Source organism: Aythya fuligula, chromosome 1 (genome assembly GCF_009819795.1).
Source record: "Aythya fuligula isolate bAytFul2 chromosome 1, bAytFul2.pri, whole genome shotgun sequence".
Classification (NCBI taxonomy): Eukaryota; Metazoa; Chordata; class Aves; order Anseriformes; family Anatidae; genus Aythya; species Aythya fuligula.
The window spans coordinates 119,120,769-119,140,833 of NC_045559.1; the positions used below are offsets into that span (position 1 = coordinate 119,120,769).

The following is a 20,065-nucleotide window of genomic DNA, read 5'->3' on the forward strand; positions in this document are numbered from 1 at the left end:
GTCCTTTATGTTGTCTGTGAAGAAGGAAATCCAAATATAGATGTGGGAGCTGTTAAGTCACATGGCTGTAACTGTGTCATACTTAATGCAAGAGGGTTCCTCTCCATCTGCAGCAAATGGAGGGATGAAAAAGTTCTAACACCTTGCTTCAAGAAATTGATGCTTTCTCTAACATATCTTTTACAAGCTGCAGTAGTCAGAAACTAGTAGGAAGAGAAACAATTAAAATAATAATAATAAAAAGGGTGCAAGATTTTACAATTTTGAGTAAATGAAAGAAAACCATGGAGCTGATGCAGTGTAGTTAGCATTTATGCAAAACGGACAGGATTCTTGATGCTTTTAGTCACTGGTCAAAGGGTTCAGACCTGATTGATGAAGTTGGTTGGAACCAAAACAGTTGTATTCCTTCTCTTTCTGAAAACCAAGTTCTTTTTTCCTCCTTCAAATATCTTTTTCTACACCATTTCAGTTTGAAAAAAAAAAAATCAAATTGAAAAAAAAAAAGTTATTGAGCATTGTATAGACTTTTTAATTTTAACTTTATATTTTTTATATTCTATATACGTCTATAAATATATATATAATTTCTTATATTTTTAATGTGGGATCATGGAAGACTTAATCAGTAACCTCTGAGTACAAAGAATTTTACTGTAGACACTGTAACATGGTTTATTTTTCAGGAGGAACAGTCAGTGTAATCTGCATCTAAAGGCACAACTGTGCCATGAAATAACTTAAAGATTTTTTGTTTTATAGATTGTACTGCAGATCATTTTAGTAGTTCAGTAATTAGAAGGTTTTTTGTTTGTTTGTTTGTTTTTTAAATGTACACAGTGATACACGATCCAGTGATGTCATCCAGTTCATCAAAACTGGGGAAAAATATGGAAACAAAGTATTTGTATTTTTTTTAAGGAAGTAAAAGATTTCCCCCAAACCTCTGCAACTTTGTTCTTTGTAATACAGTTATGCTTATGTGTAATCTCTAAAATACTTACTAAACTAGAAAACTTTTTGATTGTGAAGTGTTACGTTTTAATATTCAACTTGAAATTGTTCTTTTTATAGTTTGTTTTTAAAAACACGGTTTCTAATTTCAGGTGTTTGTTCTTCCTCGTGTTTCTTTGCACAAGACCACTGATCCGTTCAATTTGGAAAATGTGCTGAACATGCCAAGAATAAAATCAGAACCTTTATCCAGTAACATATATTCTCCGTATGAACGAATCATCCTTACTTGGTTAAATAAACATTATGAGAAGAATCGAAAAATTGTGTGGAAAGATGGTCAAAAAGGTGATTTTTTTTTTTTTTCACTATACTCTCACTTCTATTATTCCTTTTGTAAATAATATGGTTCATAGAGATATCATGACAACTTGCCAGTGAAAGTTTTTTTTTTTTTTGGGGGGGGGGGGGAGGGGGGGAATGCCTACCCATGCATATTTCCATTTCTTGTGTTTCTGGGTTACATGATGAATGTCTTTTGACTAGCACTGTTCAGGATCTACCTCCTGTTGTTCTGTGTGTTCTTATCATTTCTAACTAGGCATAAAGGGTGACCTGTGCTGAATTTTCCCAGTTTCTCCTTTCCATTAATGACTGCAGGAAGGAGGTGCTAATCGTACTCACTTTCTCTTAATTTTCCTGCCTGCAGGCATATGCAGTTGTTAGTATTTGTGCTTCTAGTGGTGTGTTTGAAGGTTAGGCTTGTCAGAATTTTTAGAATAACTTTCATATTGACTTAGCTATAATGCCATTTAGGAATGTGATGCAGACCATTTTTTAACTCTTGCCCTACTTGCAAGGTCAGTTTGACTCCTCATGATGGCTTGAGTAAGATTAGACAAAATGAACTGTTCAGTTTAAGACTGACCTAACCAGTTCTGTTATTCACATCTGGTAAAACTGATCTGCCACTGTTCAACCAGTAGCAACTATTATTGTTATTTCCTGGTAAGATTTCTCCCTTCTGATTCTTGACCTTAACCTCATGCTATTTTTCATCATTAATTTGAATGGGTAGTTAAAACTAAGAAGAGGCAGTATGATGATGATCAATGAAGAACTCCAAAAAAACGGCTAATAAGCCACATATGGAAAAGATTGTCTAGTGTCATTGTGCCATGAGTAATTTCTGACCTGTGTGAATTATGGATAATCTATTTGCATATCATTTTCTGGAAGTCTCATTTGGGCATATTATCTAACTTGAATATATTTTGAATATTCCATCGCGTTTCTCGTTTTATCTATATAGAAGAGAATTATACTGGATATTCTAAAATGTGTTGAATAATTCTGCTGGTAAGATGAAAGGTCAGTCTATACATTGTGCATCCAATAGAAACAGATTTTTACCTTTCAACTCATAGTTTGGTTCTGATTTTATGATTAACATAGGGAGCTTGCCTAGCTAAGGTAACATGCCCTGTAGTACGTAAGTACATGTATATTTGCAATGTAACATTTTCTTATTATCTGTGTCTAGTGTCAGCTTTAGTGAAGCTGTCTTAAAGTAGGGAGCACTCTTCTCCTTTTACTCCAAGTTGCTGTAGTGTGTAATCTGAGTTCCATGTGTGTGGATGACAATTTGCAGAAAGAATGGCTAGCTACCTGGCCAGTTTTATGGTTCACCATAAATGGTGTATGGATACATTCCTCAACCCCACTGTGTGTTGTCTTTATTGTAAACTTTAATAACACCTATATTTCCTTTGCACTACGTCCAGAGATGCCTAGACAGCTACTCTACCTACAGCTAAACAAGACTCTTTACAGTGTTTGTACATTGGTATTTATTCTTTCTTGGGTAAATAAGCTTTTGGATTATTTTTCTAGTAGTGCTTCTTCTATAGTGCATGCCAAATATGTAGATTTAGTATGGTATGGCTGTGGATTTAGTAATACAACTTCAGACGTTTTGTGAGGGGAAACCAAATTTCAGTCTATGAAGATTAATAAAGATCCAGTTAATACATTGTAAATATCAAATGGTGAATTTTATTGAGAATGGTATTTCACTTTTTTATTTTTTTATGATTAAATAAAGTGATGCAGGGGTTATAGTATTCATTCTGAAGCCAACATAGAAGCCAGGTATACTGTAATGAATTGTTATGATTTATTGCATTTTAAGTCACAGCAGTTTATAAGTGAAATAGTGTTCTGTAATTTAAAAAAAATGTGTTGAAAGTGACACATTGATTTAGTGGCTATTATTATCATTCAGTGACTTAAAAACTGCTTCTCTTTACACCTGAAAATTTTCTGTTGAAAAGCAACAAAATGGATACTGATATAAGGAAACACTATTTTTATGTGCTGCATAAAAAAAATGTCAATTTAAGAGATTATTTGGGAGAAGAATCAGTGGAAATAAAACATAACAGCATAGATAATGAAAGATGATGAGAAAATTTTAATAGGAACAGAAAGGTAAATGTTCATGCCTTGGGGTAAAAAGCCTTCTGTAACAGATGGGAATAAATGAGACAAATCAGCAGTGTATCTGTTTTCCTGTCATTGTCCCATGTGGTTTTTGTTGAACTTTTCTGCTTAGAATTATGAACTGACTGGTATTAAATTGATCTGTGTCTGAGATTTCAGGAGTTCTTAGAAGAATAACTATTAGCTTGCAAGAGCAAAGGTTGTTGGATCTTGCCTGAAGTAGACACTATAGTTTGCCTACCAGTCTGCACATGTATTATGTGCTGAAAGCAAATCAGTTATCAGTCCTAAATACATTTTAGATCTCATCTTTCTTATGCTCTGTATTGTATACCTCAGTAGAATCATTTTAAACCTTGCCCTAGTTATAATGTCAGCAATTACAGAAAAAGTTATTGCTACATATTTCTTGTGTAAATGTTTGTGTTATTCAGTACCAGAATTAAGCTATTGAGACAGGACTATAGGCATTATTATAACTATAGATTCGTTCTACCTCCAAAGATTTGCAGATCCCAGAATAGGAAGGTGTTATATAATATTAGAAACCATTATTACTGAAGTAATTTACTTTAAAAAGGACTTAGTCTGTTAGTTTAGAGGTCTAGCTCTATATCTGCAATAGAAAATGCTTAAGATACGGTGCAACCATATGACAATACTTTCTTCATCCACAATCTGATATTTCCTAACTTGATATTCAAGACTACTTGAAATGGAGGTGGTACTTCTGTGGCTGAAGGTTGCACTAGATTTTTATTCTGTGAATTTGTATCATTGTGTTTTAAACCTATGTGAACCTCTGATGTCATACTATTTTACTTGATACTGTAATTTGATACTTCTGTTCCCAACAAATTTGTGTATGCCACAGAGCCATTTAACAGCAATGTCTGGTTCCCACTGTCAATGTCATGCTTGCTTATATTGATCTATATCACATCACCACTCAATTATCACTTTTCCATTGTATTTCTGTATGATAACATTTATTTCTTACAAAGCACCGTTTCATACCCTTGGTCATTAAACGTCATCAGTTTTGATTCTTATGTTTAATAGATTTAATTGAAAGCCTTATAGTGTTAGCCTAACCCTATATATTTCTCCCATTTTTCAGTAATTCAGACCTTGCAAACAGAAGATTTATCATTTATGAAGACATCTGTTGTGCCTTCTTACAATATATCAGTTGATTTTGCAAAAATTTACCTTTTTTTTTTTATTGATTGTGAAAACTGTGGTACAGCTTTGCAAGAAACACAGTACTTTAAAGAGTTATTGCTATTCTTAAGTTTTTATAAAATAACTCTTAAAACAGTAGATTAAACCAAACCTGATCCTTTGAGAGTTTTAATGCTGGATGTAAGAATCTTTTGTTGTCTTTGGGTGGTCTTGTTATTCAGATAATACCAGTGCATCATACCTCTGTGTTACAACTGATCTGTTTCTTCCTTTTCTGTTGGAATTTTTCTTTTTTGGAAGATTAATGGTAGTTTTTCATCATCATTTTTTTTTCTCAGAATTAAGGTAACATGGTATGTGAGTGGGAAGAGTTGTTTAGGTTTTTATTGTGCAGTGGTTTTTGGGGAGGGCTAAACTATGGTCTTCTAGAAAGATGATCATGATTTTGGTTTGCCAACCATTTCATTTTTTTTTTATTTTTTTTTGGGGGGAGGGAGGAGGGAGGGAGGAGGGAGGGAAGGATGGGAACACTGGGGGAAGACATGACACTGCAGCAAAAGAATACCTTCATGTATCTAGTTAGACTAAGATTGGATGTAATTTCTTCTTCTTCTTCTTTTTTTTTTTTTTTTTTTTTTTCCCAGACAGCAGCTCAGAGTTCTCATTTTTTTTTTTTTTTCTCTTATCAGTGGGATGTGATAGTTATTTTAAAACAGTGAAATGTTTAACTTCATAAACATTGGGAACAATTGCTTCTTCAGGGAATATTGGGAACTGTCAATTCAATTAGCCATTTTCTGGAGTGTTTCTTTGAAAAAAAAAAAAACACAACCATCTTTCTTCAAAGATAATACTTTGTTATTAAAAATATTGCTCATTAAAATGTTTCTCTCAAAAGAAATATTTTTATACAGTTAGTGAGGGACAGAACAATATGTTACGGGGAGCATAAAGGGTGACTTCAAGACACTGGAGAAATTGGGGAAAAGGGAACAGTGGAAAGTAAATTGGTTTTTGTGCTTTGCAATACAAAGCAGGTATGAATCAGTTTTAGTAAGTCAGTGAGATAAAGTAGTTATATCATACTGATGGATCAATTAATAAAAGCTAAACTTAAAAAAAAAAAAATCACAAAACCAACAACAAAACAAAAAACAAACAAACAAAAACAAAACAAAACAAAAAAATAAAAAAATCCCCTACCCAGTCTTCATAGCAGAGGTGCTCCATCTTTTTGATCATCCTTGTGGCTCTCCTCTGGACTCATTCCAATATGTACATATCCTTTTTATATTGGGGCTCCCAGAGCTAAGATTCTGTATATAGTGTTGTTGTTGTTGTTGTTGTTTGTGGTTTTGTTGTTGTTGTTGTTGCTTGTTTTTTTCTTTTGATGAAGTGTTTATACTGTTTCCTGAAAGCTTATACCTGAGGCTGAAATAGCATGAGATCCACAGCTGAAACAAAACTATCCTCATTGTAGATCACTTACAGGGGCTTGTTAAAGTGCATTTTAACTTTTATTTTTTTTAACTCTTTTAAACAGTATATATTTTTTTATTTTTTAAATGGAAGTTCATTCAAAATAGTATTTTGAATGTAAATGTATATTTATTCAGTTTTCTTTCTGTTCTTACTAATGAAACAACCACAATAAAATAAATTTATTTGAAACTTTCTTCAGAAAAGGAGAATTTTTAGGTAGTCACTTAATTTTTTTTTTTTTTTTGGTATGTCCTAGAAGACTCTTGCTGTATTTTGGAGATGAGTGGAGAGTGATCATTTTTACTTTTAACCCAGTTCTTGGGTTAAAGAGATGAATTTTTATTAGAGATGAATTTTTAACCATGAAAGTGGGACAAAGTAACAGCTTAGGTCTTACCAGAAGAAAAGAGACTGCTTAAAAACAATGCAATTATAATTAGCGTATGAGATATCATATGTTATATGGTGATTAATTCATGGTAAGATTTCCATCTATCTTCTGATATGGTAAATGTTTTTTTGGGGAAGGAGAGGGTGGAAGAGGTAGGCCAGAGTTACATCTGTTTAGATCCAAGAGCTTACCATTGTGAGAGACATCTCGTTGAAAGTAACTGTCACAGTAATTGGTTTTAATTAGGTGGAAGGGGCCTTGAATACTGTAATGAGATGGAGCTGTGCAGCCATTGGATTTCAAACTCATTAACCTGTTGATCTTTACTTTCATTTGAAATTGTGTTTGAAGTCACTTTAGAGAATGAGTAGGAAACATTAAACAAGCATAAATACTGAAGAAGGCAAAAACTAAATTAATCAATGTCCCAGAGTAAACTCACGATGAATTTACATGCCCTATTTGGTAAGCTTGTGCAGCATGTGCTCCTATACTTTCTCACTTCAGCTATGTTCATGTGTTTGAATATCTGCAAATAGTTGACATGGAATGATAGACATTAAAGTTTTTCAGATGCTGAGGCATCTGTATTCTGTACATGAACAAACAAATTAAGAAAGATAAATTTTGCAGGGGATTGTCGTAACTTGAATAAGTGTTTTCGAAGTGTAATTTGTTACTAATAATCTAATTACTTTTCCACTGAATGTTTCGATACATTCATTTTTCCACTGAAATATTTTAGCAGTTAAAACATAGTATTTAGCACCCTGCTTGAAATTATTTTGCAGTAATAATGTCACAGCTCTAGTGCTTAGTTAGACCAAACATCATCTTAAATTCTCACATTAGAGAATGTGAACGTGAAACTAAAAAAAGAACCTTTTCAACTGACTGCTACAACAAGCGGGAAGTCATAAGTTTGCTTTTAAGTGTATAGTATTTTTCTTGATGGCACAGTATCCTTTTTTTTTTTTTTTTCCTAAATGTCAGTGATACTTTATGAAGTCTGAGGGTCTGTCTTAATTCTTAATAGGATCATAATGAACCAGCACCCCCTGCTGCAAAACACATGTACATCAACATTTTTCATCTAAGTATTCATGAACCATCCCTGAAAATTCTGTAAGAACTTCAGTCTTCCATGAAATAGGAAGTCACAGTTAGAAAAAAATCTATTGTGTGTTAGCTAGGTTATTTTATGAAAGCAAATACTTAAAAATTAGTCTTCTCTGGAACTCATTTTGGTTTGAGCTTATAATCTGATGTATTTACTTTGCATTAATATACAATTTTCTCTGAACACACTGATTTGCTCCATTGTTATTTTATTTCTTCTATTTTGTTTGTGGGTAGTTTCTCTTTTAAATTTAGTGTGAAACATAATATTTGCAACACCTATAAACCAATTTTATAAACTTACAACTCATCCATTTGGTGTAAATGAGGAGTTCCACAACCAGATTTATACCTGTAGGTGACAATAGCTACTTATTTGCAAATTTGATTTAACCGTACTTCTGGAGGTTAAGCAAGCTGGTAGTGATATGTTGTAATCTGGCATTAGCAACATCACCTATAGCTTCATCACTGTTACTAATGGCAATTCTGCAACTGCATTTGATATCAAAAAAGTGAGTGAGTACAGGCAAGGGATTGTACTGGATGTAAAAGTTGAGTTCTTTAGAACAAACGATATTTACCTGCTTTCATAGGTATGATCTTGTAGAATGAAGCTCATAGTAAGGACAGATTTGAAAGAAAGGTCTGAAATATGTATCTTGATAAAACATTTTATGCTCCTATTGTTTAAAATTAATTTTGTGTCAGGTACTGGAGTCTCCATATTCTTTTGCTAAGGAAGATGGTGGACTATTCTTAACATCATTACATTACCATCATAGCTGTTTAGTTTTCGATTTTTTTAAATTTATTTTTTATGGTAGCACTTTTGAAAGAAAAAACATTTCTACATAAAATTTATATTAAAACGATATATTTATTTTTTTGAAATGTATGAAATTTTGGATCATTTAAAACTGAAACATAGAAGTAGTGATCTGTGCTGGAGGAGCTGAGCTTTGAGCTTTCATTTATATTGCATTTATTAAATAAGTGCCAAATAATTTAATATGACCTTGAAGAAAATTAATAACCTATTATTTCCTATATGCTTGAATGTTTCAACTGTAGAGTATTCGTGAATGTTTTTGTGAGTTTCAGTAGCTGCATGAACCTTATGCCTAGCCACATAATAATTTACATGCTTATGTACCTAAGTATGACAGCTAAATTTACAGCTATCTGTTGAGGTTAGGTTTAGCTTATCTACCGTCCCTCCAGTTGTGATGAATACTCTGACATTTGTATCATAATGTATGCATAATATTTACAATACTCTAGGTGAGATTTTTCATGTTTCCAGGAATGGCTCTGGAGGAGAATTATGCCTGGGAAATTCTAAATGTGAATGTGGCATGTTTCCTTTTTCTGTTCTTTCCTCTACTCAGTCGTTTCATAAAGTCTTTATATCTACCCAGAGTAAAATTAGGCATGTCAGGAGAGAGGGTCTAATTCACTCATCCTGTTCTGTTTTTAAATCAGGTGAAGTACCACCAATGAGATGGATAGTGAATTTTGACCGAGATCTTCTAGATGGTCTGGTACTGGCAGCACAGCTGGCAGCTTATTGTCCATACTTGGTAAGGACTTCTCTTAATATCATGCAAGTTTTATACACAGGGCAATGTTAATTAAGTGGATTTACTCAGGCTTTATTTTCCTTTGGAATTGTTGACTTGTATGGTTTTTAAAAACAAAATACCATTTAGTGAGTGCAGAGTGATTATTTTTCTCTTCTGATTTTCTGAAAAAGTGATTACTTTTTCTCTTCTCTGGTATATTCTTAAGAGAAAATTTTAGTTCAAAATTTAGATCTTATGGATTTTTCAAAGAATGAAAATGCAAACATACTAGTTTTGCTGAGTGGAATATGAAAAGTTTGATTTCTATATCTTCCCTAGATTGCTACTCACTTTGTAAGGATGTATACTAATGCAAAAACTCCTGCACAGTTTCTGCACAACTGTTTGATACTTGTGAATGCTATGCACGCTGTCAATCTGACTATAGACATAAAGGTAAATGATTTTATACCATCTTTACTCACATACTTTGTTTTATTTTTGATTTTTTTTAACTTTTATAATAGCAATATTGTATATCAAATTGAGATGAGATTTCAGTGAATCAGTTTTATTCCATGATGTGCTACTGTATGATGGAAATAAAAATACTGCTTCATATAAATACACTTAATAACAAGTAATTTCCATAATTTCTTGATTTGTAGAACTGTATAGATGAAACTAGGTGATTATAACAAGACTTATTAATTTCAGATTCTAGCATCGAAAGCACAAAATGAAAGACTGAGTAGAATTTATTATTAACATTCTAAGACAAATTAAAAATATATATAACAACAATCATCCTGCACTAAAACATAAAAAAGAGTGGTAAAAATATACATATATATAAATGTCTGGTGGCATTTAGGTGCCTCTATCTAAATCATGCACACTCATGAGTGTTCTGTCCCAGGTTTGTTCCACACAGAAGTCAGTACCCTTGGACTGCTGGTGTGAAAGCCATCAACCTCTGCAGTCCTTCACTGGGATTCCTCCTGTGACATTGATGTTGTTTGTTACTTCTGCATTACTCTATAGTTGACCTAGGATCATTTTTATATGTTTGGTAGCACACCTCACAGCTCACTTCCATTAGTTTAAGCTCTGTTACCTCCAAATTTTCTGTATAGCTGATTCACTTCTCCTTTGCTCACTTATTGATTAAAGTCCTATCCTTATCAAAATTAGTAACAACCGTTTCAGTTAAATTTAATCATCATCTTAATTTGCAGAGTGGTTCAGCTTCCATCATGAGCAAAGTGAATGTCAGGGACTGTGATGGGCTGAGGTGGGTGTGGGGCATGTTGAGCTGGCTAGAAGGACAAGAAGATGACATAGTAGAATAGACATAGTATTTGTCTGTGTATGAAGAAGCTTTCCAAAGGAATGAATAGTATTAGGAATCAGAGACGGAGGTGTGGTGATATGAAGTGATATGAAAGGAAGCTCAATTACAACTTTTTTTTTTTTTTTTTTTTTTCCCCATTCATAGAATTGTGGAATCATTAGGGTTGGAAAAGACCACCTGGTCCAGCCATCACCCTGCTACCAATGTCACCCAGTAAACCATGTCCCTAAGCACCAAGTCCAACCTTTCCTTAAATACTCTCAAAATTAAGTGTTTCTGCCTGGGACCGAACCAGGGACCTTTCGCGTGTGAGGCGAATGTGATAACCGCTACACTACAGAAACCTGCCTAAAATGTGATTTGCAGTGCAAAATTAACAATACTGTTTCCAGTTGTACTAGCTGTTTTTCTGCTACCACCTCCTGATATTTATAGGTTATTATAAACGTCCTTGCTATTACAGGCCAAGAAAATCCATTTCATATACTTATAACTGACAGGAACCATAAGAAAATAACATAGGTATAATCTTGAAAATAAAGGCGTTTTTTTGGTTCATTTTGTAATATGAAAAACAGCCAGTACAGCACATGAAGGCAGAGGCTGAATGGCTGATAAGTAAAAGGAGTTAACCATATTCAAGGTGGAAGCAGAACTCTAGGACATGCAGTTTTAGTGCACTTAGTGTGTTTTAAGACTACAATGTAGTAATATTAGTAGTTCACCATATTTTTAAGGTATTGATGTTTTTGTAGATGGGAAAGTTAATCTCTATATATATTAAGAATTTAAACAAAACTATATAATCAGTCAACAATAGAAAAAGGAACAGATCTCAGATCTTCAACATCTGCATTTAATTGTAGATTAAGGTGTGGTCTAAAACCAAAATATTCTGGAAAGTAAAACAATAGAGAATGTAAGGAATACTTCTTACATAGGCTTGCTGGAATTCATACATACTTTTCCAAGAATACTGTAGAAATTTCTTAAACTTGTTCTTCAGCAGTAAAAGCAGCAAAATACACACATGCATCCACTTGCTGACGTGTCCTAGTTTGGGATTTTTCTCTGATAGTCCTGTTTCTTAAATTTAGCAAGTTAAAATGTTCCAACAGTATTGGCAAAGTTCTTGACTATCAGGCAGTCGTTACTTCTGAACTTTCAGCACAGTTTTGCATTAATTAATGCAAAGATGGTGGTGACAGTGCAAGCTGTGACATATATCAGGTCTAGAACAGATGGCATTTTCAATCACTTTAAAATCTAAGATTCTGTAGTAATAAATTTAACTGTCTGGAAGACTTCAGTTGCAAGCTTAAATGATACATACCTCTAATGGGGTTCAAGGTTTTTAAATCCTCTTAAGGATTAAGATATAGGTTTAAGATATAGTACTTTTGTCAAGCAATTCTTTGTTTCCACTTTCTGATCATGACTGACAGTTCAATCTTGGAGTATTAATGGTGCCTTTCTATGTATTTTTTTCTTTCTGTTTGCTATTTTAAGTTCTAAAGCACTTCGATTTGAAGAACCTCCAATTGAAAGTAAGATAGGATGGTGGATAATAGTGATTTGCTGGAAATGTACGTAACAAGGATAGATTAGGAGAGAGGATGCTGTGATAGGGGATAGCCAGCAGAGGATCCTAATTTGCCTTTGACATAAAACTGAGGCCAACAAACATTTGGGACCAAGTGAAATGGAGTATATTTTCAAACAAGTATAGAACATGTTGTGAGTAAAGTCAGAGTGTTAAGAAGCTGAAAATGAATGTGCCTATTCTGCTGAAACAGAGAGGAATTCAGTATAGCTGTGGTGTAGAACACAGTGCAACTGGGCAATAGCATGACCAAATGAGGAAGAAAAGGGGGCACAGATGATAACCATAAGATTTGAGTGTGAAATGAAGGAGAGAAGGAAAATGGTGTCAGCAGCCAATGGAGGAAAGGAATTTAAAATTTCTGGAAAATCTTTGAATTTTTCCTTCAGTTAGTCTACCGGTACACCTAGAAAGAAAACTTCCTGGCTGACACTTAATGCTACACTCGTAGTTCTATTGTCTTCATTTTGCTATACTTTAGTAAGAAGCCATTAGTTTGACAAATGTGACAACTTCTTGACAAGACTAACTTTAAGGAAAAGCACTTCTTTCATAATTCTTAGTTACGTGATTAAAATTTTTATGATACTGCAAAGACACAGATAGAACCCTCTATCTATCTGCCAATCTGTAACACAAATGCAATTATCTTGGTTTGCCTGAGATAGGAATCTAACGTCGATGTGCTGTCTTACATACAGAAAATAGAAAAGAGCTTAAAAATCACTTTTATTTGTTATTGTAGCAATTGCGTTCTCATATATATCTTTATTAGACTGTATCTTACATAGCACCTCAACTAGGCTCTTCTTGAAAAACACTTGAAGAGAGTTTTAAAAAACCGAATCTTCCTAAGCATCCACATAAAAGTATATAAAACAAGCATATTCTTTGATCTGTAAGCCTAAAAAATCAGAGCAATAGATAAAGAGCATTTGGCTGGAACTCAGCTTTATTGATAACATGGATAATATAGTTGATAATATGGACTCTCCTACAACCTTCAACATGACAAAGCAGAAGACTACTTGAAATTTACCTAGTGAGGTGCTATACAAGGTGAATTTAATATGTATATAGGTTAAAATATGGTAAGGTTTTGTCATTTCTAATGTATCTTGTCAATTTTCTCCTTCCTATTGTATTGTGTACCAATCAAAACAAAAGTTTGTGTGCTGTAGTACAAAGCACATAGAGCACATTCTTGCACATTTAATTTGCAGGATTACAGACATTTCTTTTAATTAGTGCTGAACTGTACTCAGTAGTAAGTCTATGAAGTTGTCTTCATTTAAGTCATCTTTCCTTAAATAATATTTATCCTGTAGGAAAGGGCCACATTCCTCCTCTGCTTTTAGTCCATTAGCCAAGACTCATAATCTTTTCCACTACTCAGATTCTCCCCCCCCCCCCCCCTTTTTTCTTTTCTTTCCCTCCTACCCTTCCATGTAATGCTTTAGGGTATGGGGACAGAGAGGTTCCTCTTCCTAAAGCAGACATTAGGAGTCCATCTGTTCAAGGAGCTCCTTCTGGTTTCCTTGCAGCCTTGCTAAAACATGATTTGCTTAATCGTGTTTTTGCTTAAATGACAGTCTTAGAGTCATCAAATGACGCAGGTTCAATGTTATTTAGACTTAATCACTCTCAAGGCCCTGAGGACACCCTGACTACTACTCAGCAGCCCCATAGGGCTCCCGCACCTGCACAGGCCCAGGACCCCACATCAGCCTCAGGGCTGCCTGCCCCTGCCCCACTCTGCCATGGGCTCACCCACAGTATGATGTTCCAGCTGGTGCTTGGTTCAGCTGTGACAGTGTTCTCTTAAGATGCTTTTACAATTTTTACACAGATTCAGAGAGAGACTCTATATATGCTTGGAAGAGAAGTCACAGAATCATAGAATATCCTGAATTGGATGTTCATGAGCGCCCACAATCCTCATCCAGTCGACCATCTGGGTCCACACAAGACCACTGAAATACCAGACCATGAGTCTTGAGGGCACTTTCAAAATGTTTCTTGAACTCTGGGAGGTTCAGTGCTGTGACCACTGCCCAATGGAACCTGTCCCAGTGCCTGACCCCCCTCTGGGTGCAGAGCCTTTCCCTAACCCCCATCCTGACCCTCCCCTGTCCCAGCTCCATGCCGTGCCCTCGGGTCCTGTCGCTGTCCCCAGAGAGCAGAGCTCAGCGCCTGCCCCTCCACTCCCCTCGTGAGGGAGCTGCAGGCTGCCATGAGGCCTCCCCTCAGCCTGCTCTGCTCGGGGCTGAACAAACCCAGGGACCTCAGCTGCTCCTCATACATCTTGTCCTCCAGACACTTCACAATCTTTGCTGCCCTCCTTTGGACACTCTAATAGCTTTACATCTTTTTTATACTGTGGTGTCCAAATCCACTGAGGATTTCTAGGTGGATAGAAGTCATGTGGTTCAGGAAGACTTGTGTTGAAAATAGCCTGTAACTGGGAAAATATTCAAGTGTACTTAACCCTCTAATGATTTTCATTTAGACATCAGCTTGTAGCTACATGTGGAAAAGGATATCTAATTGGTATTCTTTTGGCCCATAGTCTGAGCCAATAGTCTGCTGTTAGGTTCTTATTTTGTATAAAGGTTTTTCTTTGTTGAATGTTTGCTTTAAGCAACTGAGTTTTTTTACATTGTGTTTGAAGAAGGTGCCTCTGCTACAGTTGTAAATTTTTGCCCTTTATACCCTTTCACTTCACAGAATCATTATGTCAAAATGCAGCTTTTGCTAGCTGAAGTAAAGCTTTGACAATTGTGGGTCCATCAGTCATTAGGTAGAAGCAGTTAGGGAGTGGAGCTGTTGTGCTTGGATTGATGGATCCTTTTGCTTTCTTAGTGCTGCTGTCTTAGGAGTTACATCTCAGTCGCCGTTTTATAGTCCTATGTTTTAGGCAATAAATTTCAGCTAATGTTGCATTTTAATAATGTCAAAAGAAGAAGAAAAATCAATAAGCAGTATGTGCTCTAATGTAAAACTTTCAATAAGTTGGAAAAAAAAATATAACTCAGACAGTTATAGTGATAGTATAAATATCTGTACATCTCTTTTGCTGTCTTAAAGACATGCATAAGAGGCAAAAAAGGTGCTCATAAAAGTAATGTGGAGGCTGAAAATGTGGTCCTGTGAAAAGGACCTCCTAGTTTAGAGAATAAATATTAATATATAGCAATATTTATTATTCTCAAAGAGCCCTGGAAATTTTAATAGTTTGACGGTAAGTTTTAAGATTTCCTGAAAAAGTGGGAAAAGAAAATTAAATTTATACAATGTTATCCTCCTAGATTGCTATTTAGAGTAGTTGTAAGATCTTAAAAAGTTACAGTGGGAATAACATTCACCCATGAACCCATGTGTTTTCTAGAGTGATTCTTTTTTTTTTTTTTAATAAAAAAAAAACGAAGTGTTTAAATATTTTGCAGAGGTGGTGGTGCCAAAAACTGGACTCTTTATTCAATATTATTCACTTTAATTAATGGCACATTTTATTAGATGGACTGTATTTATTTATTTTTGATTTGTTGTTAATCCTCACTATACTACCACAGCTGCTGTCACCTGGCAGATTTCAGTTACAGTTGCACTTCTCTAGTGAGAGATCTCACAGTACAGTTTCCTATAGCAAGTCTATAGCAAGTCTTTGCTCTATACCTATCTGCTTGCTGATTTTCAAGTCATGTTACAAGGTGTTCTTCATAAAGCTCTGCTTAAGGGAAGTAGGTGCACATAGTACACACATCTTTTTCAAAGTATTGCTATATTAAAAGAGTCTCAGTTATGGGGATCCAAACGAAGTGTCTTAAATGGAAAAACAAAACAAAACAAAAACACTTTTTAATAGGATAACCTTCTAATGCAGTGTTTTGCTGCTTAGATCTACTTCCAGGTGTGTATATTTTTCTGTAGGACTTGACATTTGATTTAGGGCGAAGTTAACTGTAATTGTAAAAATGGAGTGTATTATGGACAACTTTATTATAATAACATTATTTTACAAGATACTATGCATGAAATTTTAAAATACTTAATTAGCCTGATTTAGTAGCTTGTTGTTTAAATCTGTGGCTGATCTTTCCTGCCTGTATTTATCTGGGAAGCCACTCCCATCTTCATTATTTGATTAGACTTCTGTCTAATCAAGTTCACGCGCCTGGTGGAAGAGTTTATACTTCTCTTTCCAGTGATTTACTAGAATCTCTGAAGACTAAAGCTTTGACCTGTTTTGCAGTTGCTGAATATTTAGTTATTATTTCTTTTTGGTTTTCAATACTAGGCCACTGACATCTGTGATCCAAACCCAGTCATGATGCTTATTCTATGTGTCTACCTATATGAAAGCCTCCCTCACTACTTACCTAAGGAGACTATAGAATTTACGGGTGTTCTCCATGCGACTGTTGTTAAACAGGTACTGATACCATTGAATTTAGATCTGTAAAAGAACAATGTTAAAACATGCTGCATGTATATATTATTGTTATATTATGTATATACTGCAACAAAGAATGAGTGTCATGTCATTTGACTACTAAATGTAGAAGAGGGAAGAATATTTTTCTCTTCAGGATTGGGATGCTGATTTCTGTTTTCCCCCTGTGCTTATGAGCACAGAAAAATCTATGAATTTAACTGGTTTGTGGGATAAAGGTAGAGAGGAATAAGAGATTAATAGCTGGCATAGGCATTACATTACAAAAGAAGTACTCAGAAAAACAGGTCAGACAGTCTGTGGGACATCTGTGCTTCTTAGGGAGAAAAATGATTTGCATTGTTATTTGAAATACTTTCTTATTTTGTGGTATCCTTCATTTGCATTTTGGAACCTAGCTGAAGAACTTTTATGTGCTTTAAAAATGAATAAAATTTGGCTATTTTTTTTGTTGTTGTGATAGGTGCGTCTGAAAAACCCTAGCATTAAAACTTTGGTGTATAACGCTATTCTTGTGGGAAGAGATGCTGATGACTTCTCACTACCTAAAGGAAACACTATCGTCATTTCTTCCAAGTAAGTAATGATTTTAGTGTTATGAATCACAGAGCTATATGAATTACAGAATGGCTGAGGCTGGGACAGATGTCTAGTCCAACACCCCTACTCAAGCAGAGGCACCTAGAGCAGATTGCCCAGATGACTTTTGAGTCTCTTCAAGGCGGGAGACTCCATAACCTCTCTGGGCAACCTGTGCCAGTATGCCATCTCCTGCACTGTGCTTCCTGGTGTTTGGATGAAACCTCATGTGTTCCAGTTTGTGCCCATTGTTTCTTGTCCTGTCACCGGGCACCATGGAAAAGAGCCTGGCTCTGTCTCTGTCTTCTTTGCACCCTCATTTCCATTTTTTATATACTTTGAAAAGATCCCCCTGAGCCTTCTTTTCTCTTGGCTAAACAGTCTGAGCTCTCTGAATTATAGGAGAGCTTCTCCCATCCCTTCGTCATATTTGTGGCCCTCCACTGGACTCTTTCCAGTATGTTGATGTCTGTCTTTTAGTTGAGGGCTCAGAACTGTACCCAGCACTCCATGTCCAGCCTCACCAATGCTGAGTAGCAGAGAAGGATTACCTCGCAACCTGCTGGCTATACTTTACCTAGTGAAACCAAGAATACCGTTAGCCTTCTTAGTGGCAAGTGCATTGACTCATATTCAATTTGGCATCCAGCAGGAGCCCCAGGGCATTTTCTGCAAAGCTGCTTTCCAGCTGGGTAGCTCCCAGCATATACTGTTGCCTGGGGCTATTCCTCCTTAAGCGTAGGACTTTTTACTTCTCCTTTCTGAACTTCATGAGGTTCCTGTCAGACCATTTCTCCAGCCTGTTGTGGTCTCTCTGAATGGTAGCACGACCCTTCGGTATATCAGTCACTCCTCCCAGTTTTGTGTCATCTGCAAATTTGTTGAGGGTACATTTTACCTCATCATCCAGATCATTAATGAAGACTTTGAACAGTATGGGACCCAATATCGACTTCCAGGGCACCCTGCTAGTTACTGTGCTCCACATAAGTCTAGCAGTATGGAAATGGAGCAAGTCTTTGGAGATGCAACTAATTTAACTGTAGTGGAACACTAGGAATGTGTTCAATTAAAAATTGGGCTGCTTGGATCTGTTGTTCTTATTTTTTTCCCAACTAAAATTGAAGCATCTCCTCTGAGTGTGACTCACGTTTTTCACATTAGTGAATTATGGCAGTATGAACAGGTAAAAAATTCTTCCTTGTAAGATTTTGATTTTTGTTTTCTATTCTTAATTGAAACATGACAGGAAATTTAAGAGATCATGACACAGATTTGACAGTAGTGTTAGACTACTACTTTTTACCCACATCATCCCTCTGTTGCAGCTGCAATGTCATTATTTCTGTCTTAAGTTTCTGAAATACTTTGTTGTTTAAGGATTTCAGAGAGACTTAAATTTGGGAAAACTTTAGTTTGTTAATATTTTTGCTAGCAAAAATACGCATAATATGTGCCTGTCTTTTGCATTTTGTTTATGCAACACATTTTGCTCTTTCTATGAAACATGGCTTAAGATTAGATGCAGAAATATCACAAATTGTTGTTTATGTATTGAAGGTAAATTGAAGGATGTAGCAGTGACTCTGGCAGCCAGTTAAGAGTTTTTAAGTTTAGACTGCAAGTTTATATCATATACTTCTTTGAAGATGAAATGGATTAGAGATTCTAAAATGGAAAACAAAGGTCAGCATTTGAATGAAAGTAAGCCATGAAGAAGAAAACCATTTTAAACATACTGTCAAATTCAAGACTTAACATAAATACAGTGCTTTTTAAGGTTGACCAACATTTCAATATAAAATAGTGTGACTATCATAAATATATGCAAACGGAAAAATAAGTAATGCTATGTTATCAGTGAGCTGTGAGGCTTATTTACTTTGGTTTTCTTTGCAATTTCTTCAAATAAGAATTAACATAAGAATGTAATCTTAGAAAATATCATGTGTTTCCTGAAAGGTCAATATTGTAGCTGTTTTTCACTTCACCTTTAAAAAGTAGAAAAAAAAAAAAAAAAGACAAGTAAGAAGTAAATATGTACAACCTCATGAATGAGCTGCTTGGCACTATATATAGCTACAGACATTTGGAAAAAAAAAAAAAAAAAAAGCATAGCAATTTGAAAAAATGCAAAGCAAAAACATAGCTTTTGGAAATGGCAGTCATCCATCGACTACCACTGCAGTGTTTACCGTAATATAATCTTGTGTGTAGTCTTGGCCCCCAAATGAAAAATTGTTTTTTTAATTAATAACTTTATTAAAAACATGATGGAATTGTTTGAGAAGTCTAAGCGTTGTTAGGTTTGGTGGGAGTCTTGCAGTTGCTTTATGTTAGACCATAATAAGATATGTGGTTTGGGAAGTAATAGAAATGTGAATAATAAACATACACCTCTATTTTATTATGTGTAGACTTACTGTTTTAAGTGCTGATTTATTAGGAATAAGTGTTCTTGAGTAATCCTGTTTGTCCTGCTGGGTGAGCACACTTGGCATAGAAGATTCTGTAGATGAATGCCAAGTCTGAAGGAACTCTCTAGGAGAGATTAACTGTAGGAAAACTGATAAACTAACAGATCAGGGGAAAAAAAAAAAAAAAAAAAAAAGTGGAAAGGTGAAGGGTGACAAAGAAGAGAAAGAAGAGTTACCTAAATCAATTAGGAAGCAGTGATGTGGCATTAGATAGAGATGCCATGTATTTTAAACCAATAGTGATAAAGTGGTGGAAATATGTAATATGTGTCTGTCTGTATTACCAGAGAGGCATGACAATGTATGCTGCAGTCCACTACTAGCTGGAGAAACTTGTCAATGGCTGTCATGGGGTAACCATGGACAACTGCCAGACACCCACCCTGCTACTCCCCCTCCTT

The 20,065-nt window shown here is 35.1% G+C and overlaps 1 protein-coding gene and 1 non-coding gene across 2 annotated transcripts in view; one reads left to right on the forward strand and one right to left on the reverse strand.

Moving 5' to 3' along the window:
* CFAP47 (cilia and flagella associated protein 47) overlaps positions 1-20,065 on the forward strand; it is a 325,591-nt gene that overhangs the window by 85,675 nt on the left and 219,851 nt on the right. Inside the window, exons 34-38 of the mRNA XM_032197971.1 lie at positions 1,107-1,302; positions 9,119-9,216; positions 9,538-9,654; positions 16,453-16,587; positions 17,072-17,184. Of these exons, the coding sequence (XP_032053862.1) occupies positions 1,107-1,302; positions 9,119-9,216; positions 9,538-9,654; positions 16,453-16,587; positions 17,072-17,184 (659 nt within the window). The remainder of the gene's footprint in view (positions 1-1,106; positions 1,303-9,118; positions 9,217-9,537; positions 9,655-16,452; positions 16,588-17,071; positions 17,185-20,065) is intronic.
* TRNAV-CAC lies at positions 10,824-10,896 on the reverse strand. Its single transcript has one exon. It is a non-coding gene; the product is annotated as a tRNA-Val (tRNA).